At 40.5% G+C, this 19106-nt stretch overlaps 1 protein-coding gene across 6 annotated transcripts in view; it reads right to left on the reverse strand.

Annotated features, from left to right (window-relative positions):
* Positions 1-19106, reverse strand: part of CDON (cell adhesion associated, oncogene regulated) — a 98885-nt gene that overhangs the window by 55932 nt on the left and 23847 nt on the right. For 4 of the 6 annotated variants that reach the window (XM_073320627.1, XM_073320631.1, XM_073320632.1 and 1 more), the window contains exons 2-3: positions 6841-6972; positions 3815-4087 (exon numbers count right to left, since the gene is read on the reverse strand). In XM_073320627.1, the coding sequence (XP_073176728.1) occupies positions 3815-4087; positions 6841-6916 (349 nt within the window). In that variant the 5' untranslated portion in view covers positions 6917-6972. Of the gene's footprint in view, positions 1-3814; positions 4088-6840; positions 6973-7079; positions 7371-19106 lie in introns of those variants that run through there. The other 2 variants (XM_073320629.1, XM_073320628.1) reach the window with 2 other exon arrangements.

Below are 19106 nucleotides of genomic sequence, written 5' to 3' on the forward strand. Positions count from 1 at the left end.
GATTCTGGACATGCTCCATAGATGGGGCATCCTTAAGAAGAGGTTACTCATATCTTGGCTGACAAAGGCCCAATTCAGACATAACTCTGATGCAGGACAGCCAAATCATACTCAGAGGAAACTGTCTTCAACGGTACATAATCTTTTTCTTATGAACTTGGCCCATGACCCCTCTACTTCATGTTTCTTTTTTAATTTTCAAGCAATTTACAGAACAACCACCAAGGCACAGATGGATTAGATGACAGAAAGTAAGAGAAAAGAAGAAAAACAACCAAGAAAAAAGGAATTTAAAACACAGAGAGATGATTTTGACCAAACTAAATTGATAAAAAATGGAAAGGACTTTTTTTGGGGGCGGGGGGGGGGGGGGAAATCATGAATTCGTCTTCTTTCTTCCCCTCCCTCCTAGTTTTCCAATCAGTTCTAATGTCCAAGTACTTAAGAAAAAAAATCCCATTTAATACAGCAAAAGGATTTCAAAGAACTGACAAACCACATTTGGGAACTTCATTTGTATTTACTGCTGGCAGTTGCTGTGTTTAAGGCAAATATTGCTGTGAATTGTTCAAAATAGAGAGAGATTGCAAAGGGCTTTTTGTTAGCGCTTGATAAAACACGTCTCAATGCAGAAAATTCGAAAGCAAGAAGTGCAGCCAGGAGCGTACGGTTTTGTAATGACATGGCAGATCAACAAGAGAGTTTACACTAGAAAATTCTTTTGCCTGGAGGAGAAGCTTGTGGGATCCTTGTATTATAAAAGCTGTAACTAGAAACAGAAACATTTCTAGGTCTCAGTGTGGCTACATATAGTAGGAACCACTATTAGTACGAGTTAGAGTATCTGTTTATTCCTTATCCGGTAAACAGCTTACAGAAAGAAGATTCGCAAGATATTAACTCTCTGCTTTACTGAGAGTGACAGAAAAAAAAAAGGCAAAAGGATTTTTGCTTCTAGAAATTAAGACTATAGTTGCAGAAAGCAATCTATGAGCATGTTTCCCTTTTCCTCTAAGCACACAGTCAGATTTTGTATGTGTTTTCAAATACTTTCGGAAATGGAACACTTATTTCCCATTAACACTGTGGTTTTAAAATTCATCCTCAGAACTTCGGAAGGTTTACCTTTAATAAAAATCAAAGAGAGTTTGGGAGGAAGGCAATGGTCAGCATGTGAACAAAAGCCCTTCTATGGTTCCAGGGACATATGGGGCATTAGTTGCATTAGGAAGGGTACGGGGGCTTTTTTGAGAGTAGCAAAAAGAGGGAGCCAGAGAGTCACCGATGTCCCTGCCAAGAGTGTGACTGTTTTCAGGAAATCGCTCAGGGCATGTGGATTTTGGGTATTTTTCTCCAACATTCTGGCTATCAATCTAGCTCTGATCTGGCTAGCAGCTGTAGTTCTGTTTAATGCTAACTACTGTGAAGCTGTCATTTTTGTTCTTAAAATGTTACAAACAGTACCCTCCCTCATTGTTGTGTGAGGCACTTCGTAAGTTATTAGCCTAAGCGATATCATTTTGGCACCTCTGTTACCTTCTTTCGCCTTTTCTCTCTTCAACACTACTGCATCTGGGGGCACTAACTTGTGGCATGGGGAGTTTGCTAGAGTTCCCTCCTTTGCGTTTGCTAACTGGAAGCTTTACTGAGAAAGGAGACAGGAAGAGCACACTCTTTCTGGAAAGATGGTATCCTTTGCTGTTTCCCATTAGAAAAGCCTGCAAAGTAAGGTGTGATCTCTTAGCCAGAAAGTAAGGCCTTAGATAACTCTATCCCTCTCTGTCTGACCTAGCCATAGCATTATTCCCAACACTCTCAATGCCTTGCTAACAAAGCCATCTTTAATTTCAACCTCTTCAGAATGCTGCTGCTAAAGTCATCTTCTTTGCACATCACTCTGACCATATCAACCCCACCTTGAAGTCCCTCAGCTAATTCCTTCTTCACCTCTGGAGCAAATACAAACTTTGTCTTTGCTTAGAAGGCCATTCATAAAACTTAGCCCCAGGCTCGGTGGCTGATTAGTAACCTAGCACATTGACCTCCACCGTTCCCAGCCTTTACCACCCACATCAGTCAACTTCTCCTTTAAACACCGGGATGCTTCCTCCCACGATGCTCCTCACACATGGGAAAAGCTCTTTGGATAAAACCTGAACAGCCATGAACCTTATCTTCCTTCAGATCCCACTTAAGACTCACCTCTGCCATGATGTCTACAGAACCCCGCCTGCTGATCATGGTTATATGCAACTATTCCTCGTCCCCTTCTTTCCTTTGCCTCCCTGCCTCATCCCCTCCCAATTAAAAACCTCCACAAACTACACTGCACATAAACCAACAAAGTAGTGTCAATTCTTCACTATATTTTTTGCTTCTAAGTTGTATCCTCTACTCGTGTGTGTGTGTTTAACCTGTAAGATCTTCAACGGCAGGCACTGTCTATCCGTACAGCGCCCAGGGGGCCAATCCCTTTGGGACGACCATAATATAAATATTTACTATTTACTACTAGCCCACCCATTAATTGCCTCCCACAAGCATGTCTGTCCCTTTTTCATACCATGTAAAGGGTCATAGGCCATTGGGATATGCTGCCTTCTATGCATGGAATGGTCTTCAAACTACTACACTCTCCTCATTTCAATCTAATTTTTGTAATGTTTTTCACCACAGCAAAAAGTATCATTCCCTCCTGAAAACTCAGGGATACCTTAAACAAGAGTCATTCATAGTCACCGCCTACCCTATTTTTTATATAAATAAAAACCCCACTGGATCACCAAACTGTGCTCATACCCCACCTGAGAAATTGCATGATTTTATCGCTAACCCCTTTCTCGCCCCACGCGGTTTGCTATCCTCACTTATTACAATTTGAACTAGTAGCTGAAAGCTTGTGCTGGTGTACAGGTGTAATTCGTAAAGTCGTGTTTGTAAAAAAAAACCTGAAACTGGCTGCCACCTTACAAATTAGATGGTAACAGATCATGTATCCCAGTGACGACTGAGGCTGGTGATATTCTAAACAAAAAGAACTCTCAAAATTCTCGGCTTCAGAGTGACATTTAAAGTTATTGTGTATGCTGATTGTGGTGTTGTGTAGGTGACTGTGTTGATTTGTGCAGGTAGCGAATAAGGGCTGAGTGCTGCCATGAGGGGTTGTGTGTGTTTGGGGTTATTGTGTATGCCATGCAGTCTCCCACATACAACCAATGAAACTGTTGCATGCAAATTGGCTGTAGAGTGAGGGTGGTAATGAATATAGTGGTCTAGGATTTGTCACCTGGCATAGATACATGCCTTACTGTAGCTGTACACCGCACAGATGTAATTTGTAAAGTGAAAATGGCTGAGAACTTAAAATTGGACAGCAACAGATGACAAAACCCAGCGATGCTTCAATCTTGTGATATTTTGAACAAAAAGAGCCTTCAACCCATCTCAGACATTTTAGGTTTTAGAGTGACACAAAGAGCGACTTTCCTGTAATCTTATTACATCATCAATTTTAAATTATACACAAGGTCTTTGGGGCAGAGGCTATCTTTCTGCATCTCTAAAGCACTAATGGGTGCTATATTAAATACATATAAAGTGATTTTAACAAGCACTGTTTTCCAATAAAGTTCTAGAGTGTTTTTCTTTGAAAACTCAAAATATTTTCAAAAAAGTTGCAATATACATTTTCTGAAAGTCAAAATGTGTCAGGTTTCTTTCATCTCTACCATGGAGGAAACAACATTTCATACAACTAGTTGATGGCCACTATGTTTGGTCATGGAGTTAGGAATAAAAGTAGAAAACAACTTACGGCCTATGGATACTATAGCAGGCCTGCTCACAATTGCACCAGCACTGTAATTGGCAATGCACTGATAGTGACCCGAATTTGAGGGGCTGAGAGAGAAGATTGTCAAAGATCCTGGCTGCACCTCCACTTGCTCCTCCCTGCTGTCCAACCTCTGTCCGTTAAACAACCAAGAAATGCGAGCTGTGGAGGGATCAGCAGAGCAATGAAGGTTTACAGGCCCACCAGGCTTCTGGATAGTAGATACGGGCTCAGAAATAAAATGAGGAATCAAATCTAAAAGGAAAGAAAAAAAGACATTAAATGGCTGAACAATACTTAGCAGTACGACATTTGAATGCTCGCTGAAATCTTTCTGTCTAGATCAGTTATACTTTGACTTGTACGGAAGAATAGACCAGATTTATTTATTAGTGTGCAAACATAAAAAGTATTTCCCTACAACTGTTCTCCAAAAACATATCTTGGCAAATGATTACCCCTAGAGTTTCGGGCCATTGTACACAGATGTGGCAAAAATTCTCTTACATCAAAGTCCTGCGTGATAGGTCCCAGCAGAGGGTGGACAGTTTCTTTCACAGCAGGAGTATGAGTATTGGCAAAATAATAAAGGGCAGGACAATGCAACATTAAACTATTTCCCAGAACCTCCAAATTCTTTGAGGAGATGGTGCGTCAGTGGTAATCTGTCAAAACGGAAATCTTTGGCGAACAGGCAATTATCTCTTTTTAAAAGATATTCATCTTGACAGATTTCCACTACTAGAGACTAACATGTCACTGGGAGGTCATTATAACAAAAGCAGATAGCCTGGAACAGGCAACAATAAACTAATTGAACCCATCTTAATATTAATGAAGGGATAAGATACATCCAAAATTATACCAGTGAGAAGAGAGTCTTCTCCAAAATAAGATTACCATGGACAGGAGAGTCTGGGTGTCCAGAAAGATTTTGTTACAATGACAGAATAAATCTAAACTTGGTGTCCTGATAAGACCACTCTCACCTTGTAAGCACATGTCCAGAAGACCACATGGCTCCTTTGCAAATCTTCTGACGGGATACAGAATGGTAATTTGAAGATGTAGCTAATTTGCCCTGTATAAAATGTACTATGACATGACTTTCAAAGTTCTAGACCTACTATGCTGTCAAAGTAGCCTCAATCAGCCTGCTATTTAGGCATATTTATCTACGAGACTGTGGAACTTATTAAATTAGGATGAAATAAAACGTTAAAGTCTATCTAAGTTATATGTAGTGTAGCTGTGTCAGTCCCAAGATATTAGAGAGACATGGTGGGTGAGGTAACATCTTTTATTGGACTAACTTCTGCTGGTGAGAGAGACACACTTTTAAGCCAAAGAAAGCTCTTCAAGTCACCTTGTCTTTCTAAAGTTTACTTAAGATTTTCACGTGCTCCAAACAATTGGACTACACCAGGTAGAGCCTGATGAAGATGGAACTGCATCATCACATTTGTAAGGCTGTGAGGAGCCAAAACAGCACTGTGAAGCTGTCTGTATCAGCTCACCATTCACATTTCAAAAAATACCTTCACCACCATAAGGGATAAAAACTTTATTTGGTAAATTAAAACTTGAGTTCTGCTCAACTTGGGTTATGCAAGTCCTTCACCAGGGCAAATTTCATGCTCATCAGACATCAGGGTTTTTCCAGCCCTACCCACTGAAACACTGCAGAAAGCAGTTGGAAACAATTTCCGCAGTTGTGCACATTCCTGCTAATAACAGAAACTGGTGCACAGAGGCAGCAAACAAAAGGCAATCCGGGCGACTTCTGTTATGTTAGAAACAGAAAGGGGCGGGGGAGAAAATCCGTGTTTGTCAAATGGAAAAAAATGGTAGTGGAAAAGCCGTTTCTAGTTTGTGAATATGTTGTAAACACAAATATTTTTTTTTAAAAAATAGATAGTGTGTGTTTCACAGCGATCTATGAAGTTTCCTGTGAATGGTTCTGCTCAATTAATATTTTCTTCTAAAATCAGTCCACTCTTCCACTAGTTACACTGATCAGTTTCAGATGCGGGATTGTTTAACGATTTTTAACTGAGCCATAAAAAACATGCACAAACAGAAAAAACCCTGGAAATTAAAGTGTGGTTCTACTCAGAAAAATCAACTCCATAAAAATGGAATCCTGGGGTTTCATAAAGATGCCAGATCTATTTTTTTCAGCTTTGATACTTTTTTGATGCTAGTGCTACAAACGTGAACTGGGATCTCAGAGAAAAGCAGTGGTCTTTCTAGTTTGTACATCAGCATCAGTAAAACTAGTGGCACTAGTTACATCTTTGTCACTCCACGGTCTTCAAATTCTGCCCTCGGCTATAATTGCGAAACCACATTGTTTTCAGTGTGGACGCACAGGGTATACTGTGGGCAAAAAGTGACCCTGAACATGGAATTTACTTAATGAGTTTTAGGATGATTGAAGAACAAGATTCATCTCACTCTCCTGCATTGCCTGGGGAGGGCTAACACTAGTAAAAGCTTTTGGCTAAATTAAGACAAGCTCACAGCACTCATGGAGGAGCTCTGCTATTAAAACCAGGCTATTTTTACATAAGACCTTTTCAGATTAGAGCCAGGCTTTAAGGCTTTAATTTGTTCTTCTACCTATGTCTTTTTGCATACTTTAAACCATCCCTAAAACAGCACTTTCCATGAGCAGGAGGTAAGACCCGAACTGTACACACAGTGCCATGACAGTTTAGTTCGAATTCTTTACATTTTTCAAAGAAAATAAGTAAACATGATACTTAATGTGAAATATTCACTCAGTCCTCCATTTTCAGAAGTGACTAGTGATTTAGGTGCTCAACTTAAACCTTACAAACAACACTTGATTTTCAGTGAGCGCTCAATACTTTCTGAAACTCAGACACCTTTAAGATGTCCCTAACTGGGTGCCCCAAAATTGAAGCACCTGTAATCCTTAGTCATTTTGAAAATATAGGCTTCCAATACCCAAGCAAGTTACCTAGGTCAAGATGAAGCCTTACCTGAACTTGCAGCGGAGAAGAGAACTGTAGCAGTGATGAAAAGCAGTGCCTGTAAGGGTCTGGGATCCGGATGCATAGCGCCAGATTACAGAAATTGAAAGAGTTCCAGACTAAGACAAGGTACTGAAAAAACTATAAACAAGAAAAAAAAAGTCTAGAGTAAATTTCAGATACTCTTTCCTTCTTTGCATACCATTGGCAGAAATGCAGTCTGACATTTGATTCAAGGAAATTCAAACCTTTAAAAACTAGAGATTTTCCATATCTAAATGTGACACTTCCCTCTTGGCCAACACACCAGAGACTGAATCATAGACCCTCAGAGCTAAGAACATGAGTGGCTACATCTTGGGTTAATTCGCCAGTGGTCTGTGGGTTATATAAGCACATGACAATACTCCAGATGAAGTAGAGACAAATCAGAAGTTTGTAGATGTTTTAAAAATTGTATCTGCCAAAGATTGAGAAATTATAGATCCAGAGGAAAAAATCATGGTTCTTGTACTGATTTATCAATCAGCCAGCATTGTTATTTTATCACAGATATGTGAGAGCACTTATGAATTCTGACATACTAGAATACTAGATACAGATACAAAATATGTATTATGCATAGAAATCCAATCTGGATTTGACTTTAATGGGATTCTTCTCAGACATAAAAGGTCTCCCTGGATGGAGCAACTTGCAGATTATGGGCCTGTGTTTATCGAGCACCAGCCATTATTTACCCACTACTTACCTCAATTTTACATTCACTGATCTAAACCTCAAAGTGCTCAGATTCTGGAATTTCAGATTTTTTGAATTTATCAAGTGCACATAAGAAGAGTCCTAATTTACCAAATATTTTGTGTCCCTTTGTGCTCTGTAAAACTCCATTCTAAATAAATGGGGGTGGGGGAGGATTAATATTTCAGACCTTACTGGCACTGAAAGGATTTTAAAAAATAATAATGGTTAGCTCTTATATAGCGTTTTTCAGAGTACATCTCAAAGAGCTTTGAGTGGAATTTGATTAAAAATCAGAATTGACCATCTTAAACTTTTCCTTCCAACCCAGAATGTCAAAACCAAAGCTCATTATTGAAGCCTTCACCTTGGAAAGAAGAGGCACTCTCAAAGCAACCAATATCCTTCACAAAGCAGAAACCGTCTGAGGAAACCCCTCGTTCCAAAATAAATTAAAGATTTAACTTCTATGTCTCCCTATATATTTTAGGCTAGAGTTTAGGCCAGAGGTCCCCAAAGTGTGGGGCCCGGCATGGAGGACCATTCAGGTGCCCGGCAGGGCCCAGTCCATCCCCCATGGGGACAGGGAGGGAGCGTCACCCAGCCTCTACCCACCCCCAGTTCTGCTCTGCTCCCACCCTAGCAGCATCCCCGGCTTCTGTCCCTAGCCTAGGCCACTGGCAAGCCCAGAAGTGGAGCCGCGCCTGGTTGCAATCCTGGCTGCCTGTGGCCCCAGCCCCAGCCTTGCCCCCCTGTCCATGTCCTCTTCCTTCCCCTGCACCTCCCCCAAGCTGCAGTCCCGCTCCTGGCCTCGGGGGCGGCGGGTGGGAGCAGGAGGGGCACAGACAGGGGTAATGGGGGGCATGACCCTCAAAAGTTTGGGGACCACTGGTTTAGGCTATTTCTAATATAAAACTTTCCTTAAGAAGGAAGTACACTGGACCCTCACTAGAACACAGGATCTGGGATCCACGCATGGTACCAGTGTAATGTGACATGTACCGTTTACCGTGAGTCTTGACAATTTAGTTAAAATACTTTACATTTTCCAACTTAAGCTTGCTAATCCGGTTACTAGGCAACGATCTTCAGAGCGTATACCCCAAAATACTGAAATCTAGCCAGAAAAATATTGTTTGTAAAAAATCTGATCAACAATCGCCAGGAATGTGACCCAAAGTTGGCTATGTTTGACATAGTAGTTATTATTATGTAACTCAGCCATTGTTCATAACAGAGAAATAAACTTAGCCGACCTACTGAAATACACAAGTGGTTTTCATTCTTTTGTTATTGCTTCACTGGAACATCATGCAGAGTATGTATCTGCTGACTTTTATAAAAGTCAAATAGCAATTTAAATATTTAATTGTCAAAAATTACCAATATCTATCTCAAATTATTTTCTTCATCACACATGTGGTCTTCTTCTACCCTCTCATCCCTCAAATCATAGATTATTGGACATTATTTACACAGGCTTATAAGATACGTCTTTTGTATTTCTCCAGATAGATAATTATGCATTCAGTTACACTATGTAGATTAAAAAAACCTCAGCACCTCTTTTCCAAGAATTTTAACACACACACACACAGAGTGCAATTTAATTCTACAGAAGGACTTTAAATACTGTCACTAAATATTGAAGAAGCTCACAATGGAACCATAACCAGAAAAGTCGTACAGAAAGCCAAATGATTTATCCACAAAATAGTCCACACCAGATCTCAATTTTGCATTTCATAATATCAACCACACCATGAAACAATCAACCTATCCTGCTGTCAGCTGTTACATACACCGAACTCTCAGATCGTACATTTCTGACACCTGTGTCCCACCCATTAATGGAGACAAGTTCATGTTCCTTTTCAAAACCCCTAATATCTGCATATGGTATTTACACAAATTCAAAAAAGGAGAAAAAATCTGTAAACATTCATCTAAATGCCTCCCCTGATATTTAAATACACTGCTTCACAGTTACCGCATTTATTAACCTAGGCTATACAAGGAAGTATCTGTTGATAACATTCACTGCATTCTTTAAGTGCTTCATGTCAGCAATTTCCATGAAAGCATACATCTGATGTACAGGTTGGATCATGGGCTCTGCTGGTCTAATGTACACTGCTCAGAAAAGGATGAGCGCCAAAATGTGGTACAGGATACAAATGTTTCAATTTGAAAAATGGAAAGCAGCACTGTAACTTTCACATTCTCAAAGCTTGAAGCTCAAAGTAGCATGATAAAAATGCAAAAAAGTATTAGATCTTAACAGGAGTACAAGAACACTTCATGTTTCCTAGAGGCTACTTACTTATTGCTGTTTTTTCATGCATATTACATTTAAATTTAAAAAATGGTTCAAGGGGATCCTACTGAATTAAGTTAGGAAATGCACCAAATTAAGGTTTGATCGGCCTGCGAGACTGTTCAGTAGTTCTAGGTGCCTCACTCTTAAAGAGTCCAACAATTGCTAATTCCTTTAGCGAGCACTCAAGGATATTTTTGGTAACACAGATGGCAGAAAAAACTAGCTGTGTAGAAAGTGCTTGGTTTATTTGAATATTCACTTGGTTCAAGGGCAGGATAGCTACCCCACTAGCAAGCACACAGGACAAAGTAAACATTCAGAGAACTTGTTAACATGAACCACTTTTCCGAAAAGGGTGGGGGGTGGTGTTTCTTTTTGCCAAATCTTTCCTCAACTATTTATTTATAAAAAGCAATGAAACGTAAATTCTAGGTCAACTTTAACCCCAGTGCACGAGGCTACTGGGTTACACTGCAGCTGTCTTTAACCAAGGCAAAGCTCATTATCTTCAACTAAACCTTATCATATGAAATCTCTCCTTTATCCATTCTCTGATTTCCTTCTGTTTATCTTTTTTACATGTTCCTTATTGCCAGTGTCAACAGCTATTCTGCTCTTTTGATCTTTTAGTAGGCTTGAATGACAGTGCAACCAATTACAGTGTATTATGTATACAGAAAAAACTCCACAAGAATTCATGCATGTGCCTAAGTATCCTGCGACGGAAAAATACCACAAGTGTGATATAAAAAACTTTAACGAATCTGAAGTAATCAGCTGTAAAAGCAATATTAGTGTTTAGGCGCTTGTTTCAAATTCAATTTTAAGACAAGACACTGATGTTGCAAAAATTGGTATCTAAATATTGGCATCTGCTCAGCCCTTTTGTCATTTTTATACTTTGTTATCAAGGAGCACCTAAGTAAGTGGAACATTTAAGCTGAACAATGTCCGGAGAATAAAGGCTGCAGTACCATATATTAAAGCTTTCCTTTTACTGTACTTATGTCTCATAAATATCAACAAAGAAAAATGATTTTATAATGTATTAGGTTAATTACTTTCCAGCTGATGACCTATCAATGGCCTACATCAGTGGTTCTCAACCAGGAGTCCGGGGCCTCCTGGGGGCCTGCAAGCAGGTTTCAGGGGGGCCGCCAAGCAGGGCCAAGACTTGCTGGAACCCAGGGTAGAAAGCCAAAGCCCCACCTCATGGGGCTGAAGCCCAGGGCCCTGAGCCTTGCCACCTGGGGCTGAAAGTGGAGCCTGAGCAGCTTAGTTTTGCGGGGCCCCCTGTGGTATGCGGCCCCACATATTTGCCCTGCTTGCTACCCTTTATCGCCAGCCCTGGCTCTTATATGCAGAAAACTAGTTGTTCTGGCACAGATGGGCCATGGAGTTTTTATAGCCTGTGGGGGGAACAGGGGAGCTCAGAAAGAAAAAGGTGGAGAACCCCTGGCCTACATGAAATGGTCAGGGCAGCAGCACATGTATTTGCCCTCAGTGGCCATGCAAGGGCACCCACTTTCAGACTTCCCACTCCCCCATCCGTCACCTCTCTTAGCCCTGGTCTACACTATGAGTTTAGGTCGAATTTAGCAGCGTTAGATCGATTTAACCCTGCACGCGTCCACACAACAGTTTCACCTCCATTGTGCAGTTATCCTCCATCAGCTCTGCCGTTAGGGACTTCTTGGATCACACTTTGTCTGGAAATCCACTGCCCTTGACCATTCTGACATGGGTGACCCTAAGGGAGTACGTGACTCCAGGTACCATCCCTCTCAGGTACCCTGAGACACGCAAGCCTCACCTTGTAGTGGTGTAGATGACGTGCTAATAAGCTTACCAGGGCTCACCCCAATCCTAACAGGGGCTGTGGCAGAAGCAGTCCTTCAAATCCCCACCCAAGGGGATTAAACTCACCACAGCTTCAGCCCTGAACAAGTACCCAGGCTTATGAGGCCTCAGAAAAAGCCCAGTCCTTCCAACCCTGCTCTAAAGACTGGGGCCCTCTGTGGACCAGGGGTCCTGTCTGCCCGCTGGATCAGGAAGAAGACCCTGAGCTAGTTTAAAACCAGGCTATTTACCCAAATGTCCTTTCTTTGTATGTGGGCTCCTGGAGATTCCAGTAATCAGACCTTTCCAGGGGTCTGATAACGGAGGAAGTACTACTTCAGAAGATACAAACAATGCCACAACAACATGTACACAACTGCATTTTTAATGTGATGCACCCCAAAAGGTATGAACCGTAATTATAAGGTATAACTTAATTCAGTAAAGTTTATCTTCACTCCATAAAGTCTGCTCAGGATATTTGCAGTGGTATTGTAGCCTGTGTTGGACCCAAATGGTCACAAACGAACTCACCCAGAAAAAGTGATAAAATACAAAAATACTATATCACCCATGAGCAAACACTTTTCACAAAGTGATCATGCCACATCTGACCTCTCAGTCCTCGTCCTCAAAGGACACCTGCACAACAGCTTCCAAAGATGAGCCCAGAGCTTAAACTCATAACTTTGCTCGACAGTAAAAACCATGGTCTTAATAAAAACACTGGATTTATGGCTGACTACAACAATTTGTAACCCACTAACACCCCCCCCCCCCGTATGTCTTATGACAGGCTACTGCACCTTGAATGGTCCCTTAGAATGTGTGTTAACTGCTTATGCGAAACAATCTCTTCCACTCTGTATTTAGCTGTAACACTCTGAGTACATTTTCCAGACCTGAAGATGGACTCTGTATAGCTCAAGAGCTTGTCTTTCACCAACAGAAGTTGGTCCTATAAAATATATTACCTCCCCCAAATTTGTCTCTCTAATTAGTGGATATTGTCAGTCTGTCACAGACAGACCACCAACTAAGTTCCTGGCAGACAGGTGTCCAATTTACAACTGGCAGATTTGCTGAAAGTCTCAGAAGAGATGGTCAAGGATTTAATGAGCAGAGAGAATGAACTTCCTTTTCACCCTTAGTGGTGCTCCCTCCAGGACAGGGGTGAGGTGTACTAGAAAGAGGTGATATGGGGGAGGCCTAGACTTCCACAGTCTATGAAACACCTCTTCTCTGGATGGAAGAGTTTGTTTTCCAGTGTTTTCAGTCCAGCATCTGACCTTCCCAGCTCTAAAGTGGCTGTACTACTGGTACATCAATGAAGGAAAATGGAGAATTTCTTGGTAATGAGTAGCGTCAGAAAGAACTTTGTTAATTCTGTTCAGTGTTGAAACACTGGTATTGTTCTGAATAACAGGAGTTTACTGAACTGTGCTTAAAGTTTTGCAGCTGAGTAAGATACAGTATAAAGCTTTGAGATATACTAATGAGAAGCACTCTGATATTTAATCGAATTCATAATACTGAACAAAGAGATCATTCCAGTTACACAGCCTCACTTGTCATGAGTTGAAGGTATGAACATCCTGAGGAGCTCTCTCACCGTTCTAAAGAGACACCGTGCCAAGGAGAATTCCAGGAGGTTCAATGCCAATCATATCAGAGTTTTGGAAGCATTATCTACGTGGTGCCATCTGCTGGCAAAGGAATGGAATGCCTGAGACTGGTATAGTGCAATGCAGAGACTGCCCAGGCTCAAGAAGTGGGATCGAGACTAGAATCGGAACAAATGCAGATCCGAATACAAGGGTGAAAAGCCCAAGTAGCTTATTTGGCCTGACCTAACAGCTGCTGTACCACTTCTCATGGTCCAATACTGCTATTCATGGTACCAAAGGAACACCCACTAAATGAAGCACCATTGATATTAGCTGCATAAAAACAGGTTAGTGCTGGCAGCTGCTCTAATCCACCTACCTTGCTACAAACGTCACGCTTACAAGTATTTTACTGTTGCACCTGAATTTAAAGAGTATCCAACAAGAAAACCAGAAGTGAACTTAGGGTACGTCTTCACTACTCGCCGGATCAGCGGGTAGTGATCGATCTATCAGGGATCGATTTATCCCGTCTCATTTAGACGTGATAAATCAATCCCCAAATCAACACCTGTGCTCCACCTCAGCAGGAGGAGTAAGCGGAGTCGACGGGGGAGCTGCTGCGGTCGACTCGCCGCTGTGAGGACGGCCAGGTAAGTCAAACTAAGATACTTCGGCTTCAGCTACATGAATAGTGTAGCTGAAGTTGAGTATCTTAGTTCAAAACCCTTCCCTCCCCCCGAGCACAGCCCAGGCCTAAGACAGTGAATATTCCTCTTCAATGCAAAGAAGTATCTTATAATAGGATCTGAATGGGCTTGAGGCTAATGTGGAATTTCTTCCAGGTTTTATTGCCTTTTCAGCCAAGAAGAGAAAAAAGTCACTTTTGCGGCACAAATGACACGCCAAGTAATTTTGGGCAAATTTTTGTTGTAAATTCTGCTGACCGGCCTGCTGTCTTTCTGTCTTGCTCCTTTACATGAATTATTTCAGATAGTAATTTAACTTTGAAATTGAAGCCAAAGCTGTTTTCTAGTCTTGGCCAGTGAGCAAAGTTTAACCCAGCAATGGTGACGAATTCTCAGCACTGGTGTGCAGCCTCAGAAGACAGGATTTAGGCTCTTTTAAGTGCATATAAGTAGTTATGAGGTATTTCATGAGTCCCATGGGAATCTTTCAAGCTTTCCAAGGGTAACAAACATTCCTTCAGATAGGATTAAACATCTTTCCCCCCCATTAGGTAGTTAAGGCCTTATTATCCTACTTCTAAACAGAATAACAGTGTACCTGATGGTAACAGCCTGCTGTTCTAAAACATCCTTTTTTTTAATCCTCTCCTCCCTGTCCTTGTTGGCCTCATCCACTCTTACGTCTTGTCTTTCAGACTGTAAAGCTCTTTGGGGCAGGGACTGTCATTTGTACTGTAACTAGCACAAAGTCCCAAACCATTGAGGATTTAAATTAATATAAACATTAAATAATAGACAGCTTCCGCTGCTTAGCCATTGTATACACAAGTACTTCCCCATTTAAGTGCTGCTTTGTACCTACCCTTCCAGCTGTGCTGAGAGAGCAGGAAAAAGGAAAGTATATTCACTATGAAGAAGTTCCTATTTTCTTTTCCAAAGTTATCAAGGGTCCATCTTGCCCAGTATATTCTCTTCTGACAGTGGCCAGTGCCAGATGCTTCAGAGGGAGTGAATAGAATAGGGCAGTTTATCAAGCGATCCATCCCCTGTCATCCAGCCCCATCTTCTCATGGTCAGACATTTAGGGACACCCACAGTATAGGGTTACATCACTTCACTTCCCCTCTGAGAGTTAAGAAGTTAAAGCTCTCCTGATTACTCATCCCATCTCTAAAAATTGACAAATAGCCTTTTCTGTAAAGATAACGGTGCCCTGTGTTGTCCTATGGCCAAAGGAAAGCCTCGATCTTTGGGGACATTACTCAGCTGTGCTAAAGGGAGAAAAAATGACAGCAGAAACTATTTTCTCTATGAATACATTGGCTTTGAGATTCCAGGGATTTCACATCTTTGCCAACAAAGGCATTTCACATTCTGAAAAATGTTTAGTTCAGTATGTTACCATATCATAAATATTTTATATGCTCTGACACCGAAGCATGTCAAGTACTGTGTTTTTCCTAGACCACACATAAGTTTCAGTATTTTTTTAAAGACTTTTTAATTTTAATTTGTTCTCTACAGTCTTCACTGTAGCAATGCAGTAAACTGAAGATTTCAAAGAGAAACTGAATTTAAGATCTTAAAATAAAGCAAATAAAATCTCCAGAATTAACTAACATACCATGGTAAAAGGGAACACTAGCTAAGTTGGATCATTAAAGTTCACACCACGACACCTTTAAAAAAAAAAAAAAAAAGGTACCGAAGCCTATAGTTTTCCAAAAGAAAGTAATCAGACATTCCTTTAACTTTTGACTCCTCAGTCATCACCAAAGCCTTTGATCATTGACTGTCTTCATGCGGTCCTCCTGGGATCTGGCAAAAATGCGCATAGCAGCGGGCAGACATACTTTGCTAGTTTTTGTTTGTTTCTTGGGAGGGAGCACTGAAAAGCCCAGTAGCAACTGGCATACTGCCCATCAGTTTTAACTACTGGGCCCTGGTGTTTATTCTTGGTTCTTTTGGTAGTTATGAAATCTCTTGAAGCAGTCATGTGCAATTGACACTGATGCAGTCTCACACATACCACATAACTCATACCTTCACTACGGAAGCATACAGTATACGTCTGTAAAAACAGCACTGCTGTGCATTAAGAACACAGTTGATAGGTATAGCGCCGATAGAAAGGTCTGAGATTGTTTAAAGGGAAATGTAATCTTATTTAAGCAACATATTTATGAATGCTTAATCGTTCAAAAATTCACACCAACTTCTAACAAGACAACGTAGCACCTACAGTGTTCATAACCCTCCCCCCCTTCGTCCTTCAGGGTCTCAATCGAGTCAGCCATGCATGCAAACTGATCCTGTCGCCAGCAAAAGCATTTCCTTTCACTGTGGTCAGCCAAAAGCAGAGGAAGAAAATGGAAGTGACTTGGAGTTATGGCACCAAAAAGGCCAGACGAGCAAGGAAATAATCAACTCCACATGAGCCACTTCTAGCCCATCACAATGAAAAGGGCCCACGACTAACCCCAGGAAAGGTCATCAGGACCATGGGGGTCACAAGCAGAAAAAGGCAATAGTGTGGCTGCCAGCTGCAATAAGAATCAATGTGTTCCTAATTACACTCAGAAGAGGGGCTTGAGCTCAAAGGAGAAGTTTTGCTGTAGTCACAACTTGCATAAAAAATTAAAGGGCTCCTGTTCTACTCCCTTCAAAACAGGCACCACAACTACCATTTCTGTGTGAGGTTAGATTACAAGAAACCAGACGGAGTAGGTGAGAAATCATGCATCTACATACATGTGGAGCGAGGGCTTTGTGTATGTGTTTTAAAGAAATATAAACATTTGTATTAGAATTATGCAGTTCTGAAAAACAGGATTTTGAGATTACGCATAATAAAACCACGTCAAGGGTCTGGGTTTTTATTTTGTCCGTGTGTGTGTATTTTTGTTTGTTTTGGAAGTCAAACTCAGCCCAACAGTCTTGCAGATCCAACATTTGTTCTAGTTAGATTTTCAAGGGTGGCTTTATGAAAGATCACATGTAACCCTCCCAACCAAGAATGAAAGCAGTAAACAGACCTGAGAATCAACTGAAAATAGTTTTTTCAGTAATCTTGCCTGGTAGACAACCTCACTATAACACAGATAAGTGAAAAATTATTTCAATTTATAAGTCATTTCATTCTGAAAGAATGTGTTCATATCTGAAACTAATATATATATTCCAACACTTTTCTAAACAAAACAAAAAAAGGGGGGGGGGGAATAAAAGCAGCAAGCAGTTAAGGCATTAAATCCCTAAGACATCCCAAGTTCTCCTTCTTGACCTTAACTAATTCTCTTCCCCCCAACTATTCCCTTATCCAAAAAAAATACTGAGCCATAACTCAAACCAGGTTTTTTTTATTAGGTTTGTGTTTTCATTATTAATATAGGGATGATCTGACTTTCATAAACATCGTATGTAGGTCTGCACATGGTTTTGTATCGGTGTGTATAAGTGAGGGATAACGTCAGTTTGCAAATGGTGGCAGCCAGATACATTTTTCTGGAAAGTTTAGGAAGATTCTTGTGAACGGGCAACATGTTGCTAGTGATTGTTCTAAATTTGGTAGCAATTTTTGTGTAGAACAAAACTCTCCGGTGTTTGTATTGGTTCATTTATATAGACAGATATAGATATATACAAATTGGTTACAATCGTATATTTGCCCGGGACAAAAGAGTAGATATAATGACTGCACATGGTAGATGAAGTTGAGAAAGCCAAATAAGTTATATATGTGAGATGAACGACTCTTGACAGTTACATTTGGAGACCTATCTGTTAGCCAGCTTTTAATCCACTTGATGTGTGCCATGTTAAGTTTATCTCTCTTTAGTTTTCTAATCAAAATGTCATGCGGGTACCAAGTCAAATGCCTTACAGAAGTTTAAGTATATTACATCAACACTATTATCTTTCAGAGTAGCAGCTGCGTTCGTCTGTATCTGCAAAAAGAACAGGAGTACTTGTGGCACCTTAGAGACCAACAAATTTATTAGAGCATAAGCTTTCGTGGGCTACAGCCCACTTCACTGGATGCATATTACAACCTTTCATATCTAGTACCTTTATCAACCAAATTTAATCTCATTTAAAAAAAAATATCAGGTTAGTTTGACACCTGTTTTCCAAAAACATATTTTATTTGCATTAATTATATTACCCTCCTTTAATTCTTTATTGAGCAATCCCACAGGAACTGCTCCATTATCTTGCCTGAAATTGATGTCAGAGTGACAGGTCTATAATTACCCAGGTCACCCTGTGACGTTATCTGATTAGAGTATGACTATGCAAAATCATTGTTGCTACCACTGTTCTATAATTGCAACAAATCTTATACAAAGTGTGATGCATGGCCAAAAGGGGTTAAGCATCCTGCAGGATAAATGACCAGAGTCAACCATTAGAGACATGTTAGAAAAGTATATAATGGTAATTAGGATCATTCAATGGTAGATAGGCTAGAACTTCAAAATGCAAACCTATAGTGTGTACTCATATCTTGTTAAATGTTAGCTATACAAACAGACAGTTCCTGTCTGTCACTATAGCTGTTGATTCAAAGGTCAAAAGGGAATATTAACAGATAGATGAATCTTGGGTGAAATAATGTCATTGTCTATGTATCTCTTTAAAGTTTGTGATAGACTGCCTAATGGGTAAATTGCCCTATGTTAATTTGTGCAGCTAATTACCAGCAATGCTTAGGAAACAGACCTACTTCAAAGTCACCCTGATTGCCTATTGTTCCCCTAAGGACTCCGACCTGTCAAAGAAGGCCTGGTACTGTTTAAAAGACCCGTGGGTCCTGATCCTTTTTATCTCAGATCTGCTTGATGCTTCATGCAGGGGAAGCTTAAGCCAAAAGGCGGAGATCTCCAGTCCCAATCTGGAATCACCCCAAATATAAACATTGGACTATAACCTATAAACTAATTCTGAAAGAACTCTTTGCAACTACAAAGCTCACCATCTCTGCTATGAATCTGAATCTCGATAATTATACTCATGTCTGTATGTATACTGATCTTTTAACCAATTCTTTCTTTTCTTTTTAAATAAATTTTTAGTTTA

This window comes from Lepidochelys kempii, chromosome 22 (assembly GCF_965140265.1).
Source record: "Lepidochelys kempii isolate rLepKem1 chromosome 22, rLepKem1.hap2, whole genome shotgun sequence".
Lineage (NCBI taxonomy): Eukaryota > Metazoa > Chordata > Testudines > Cheloniidae > Lepidochelys > Lepidochelys kempii.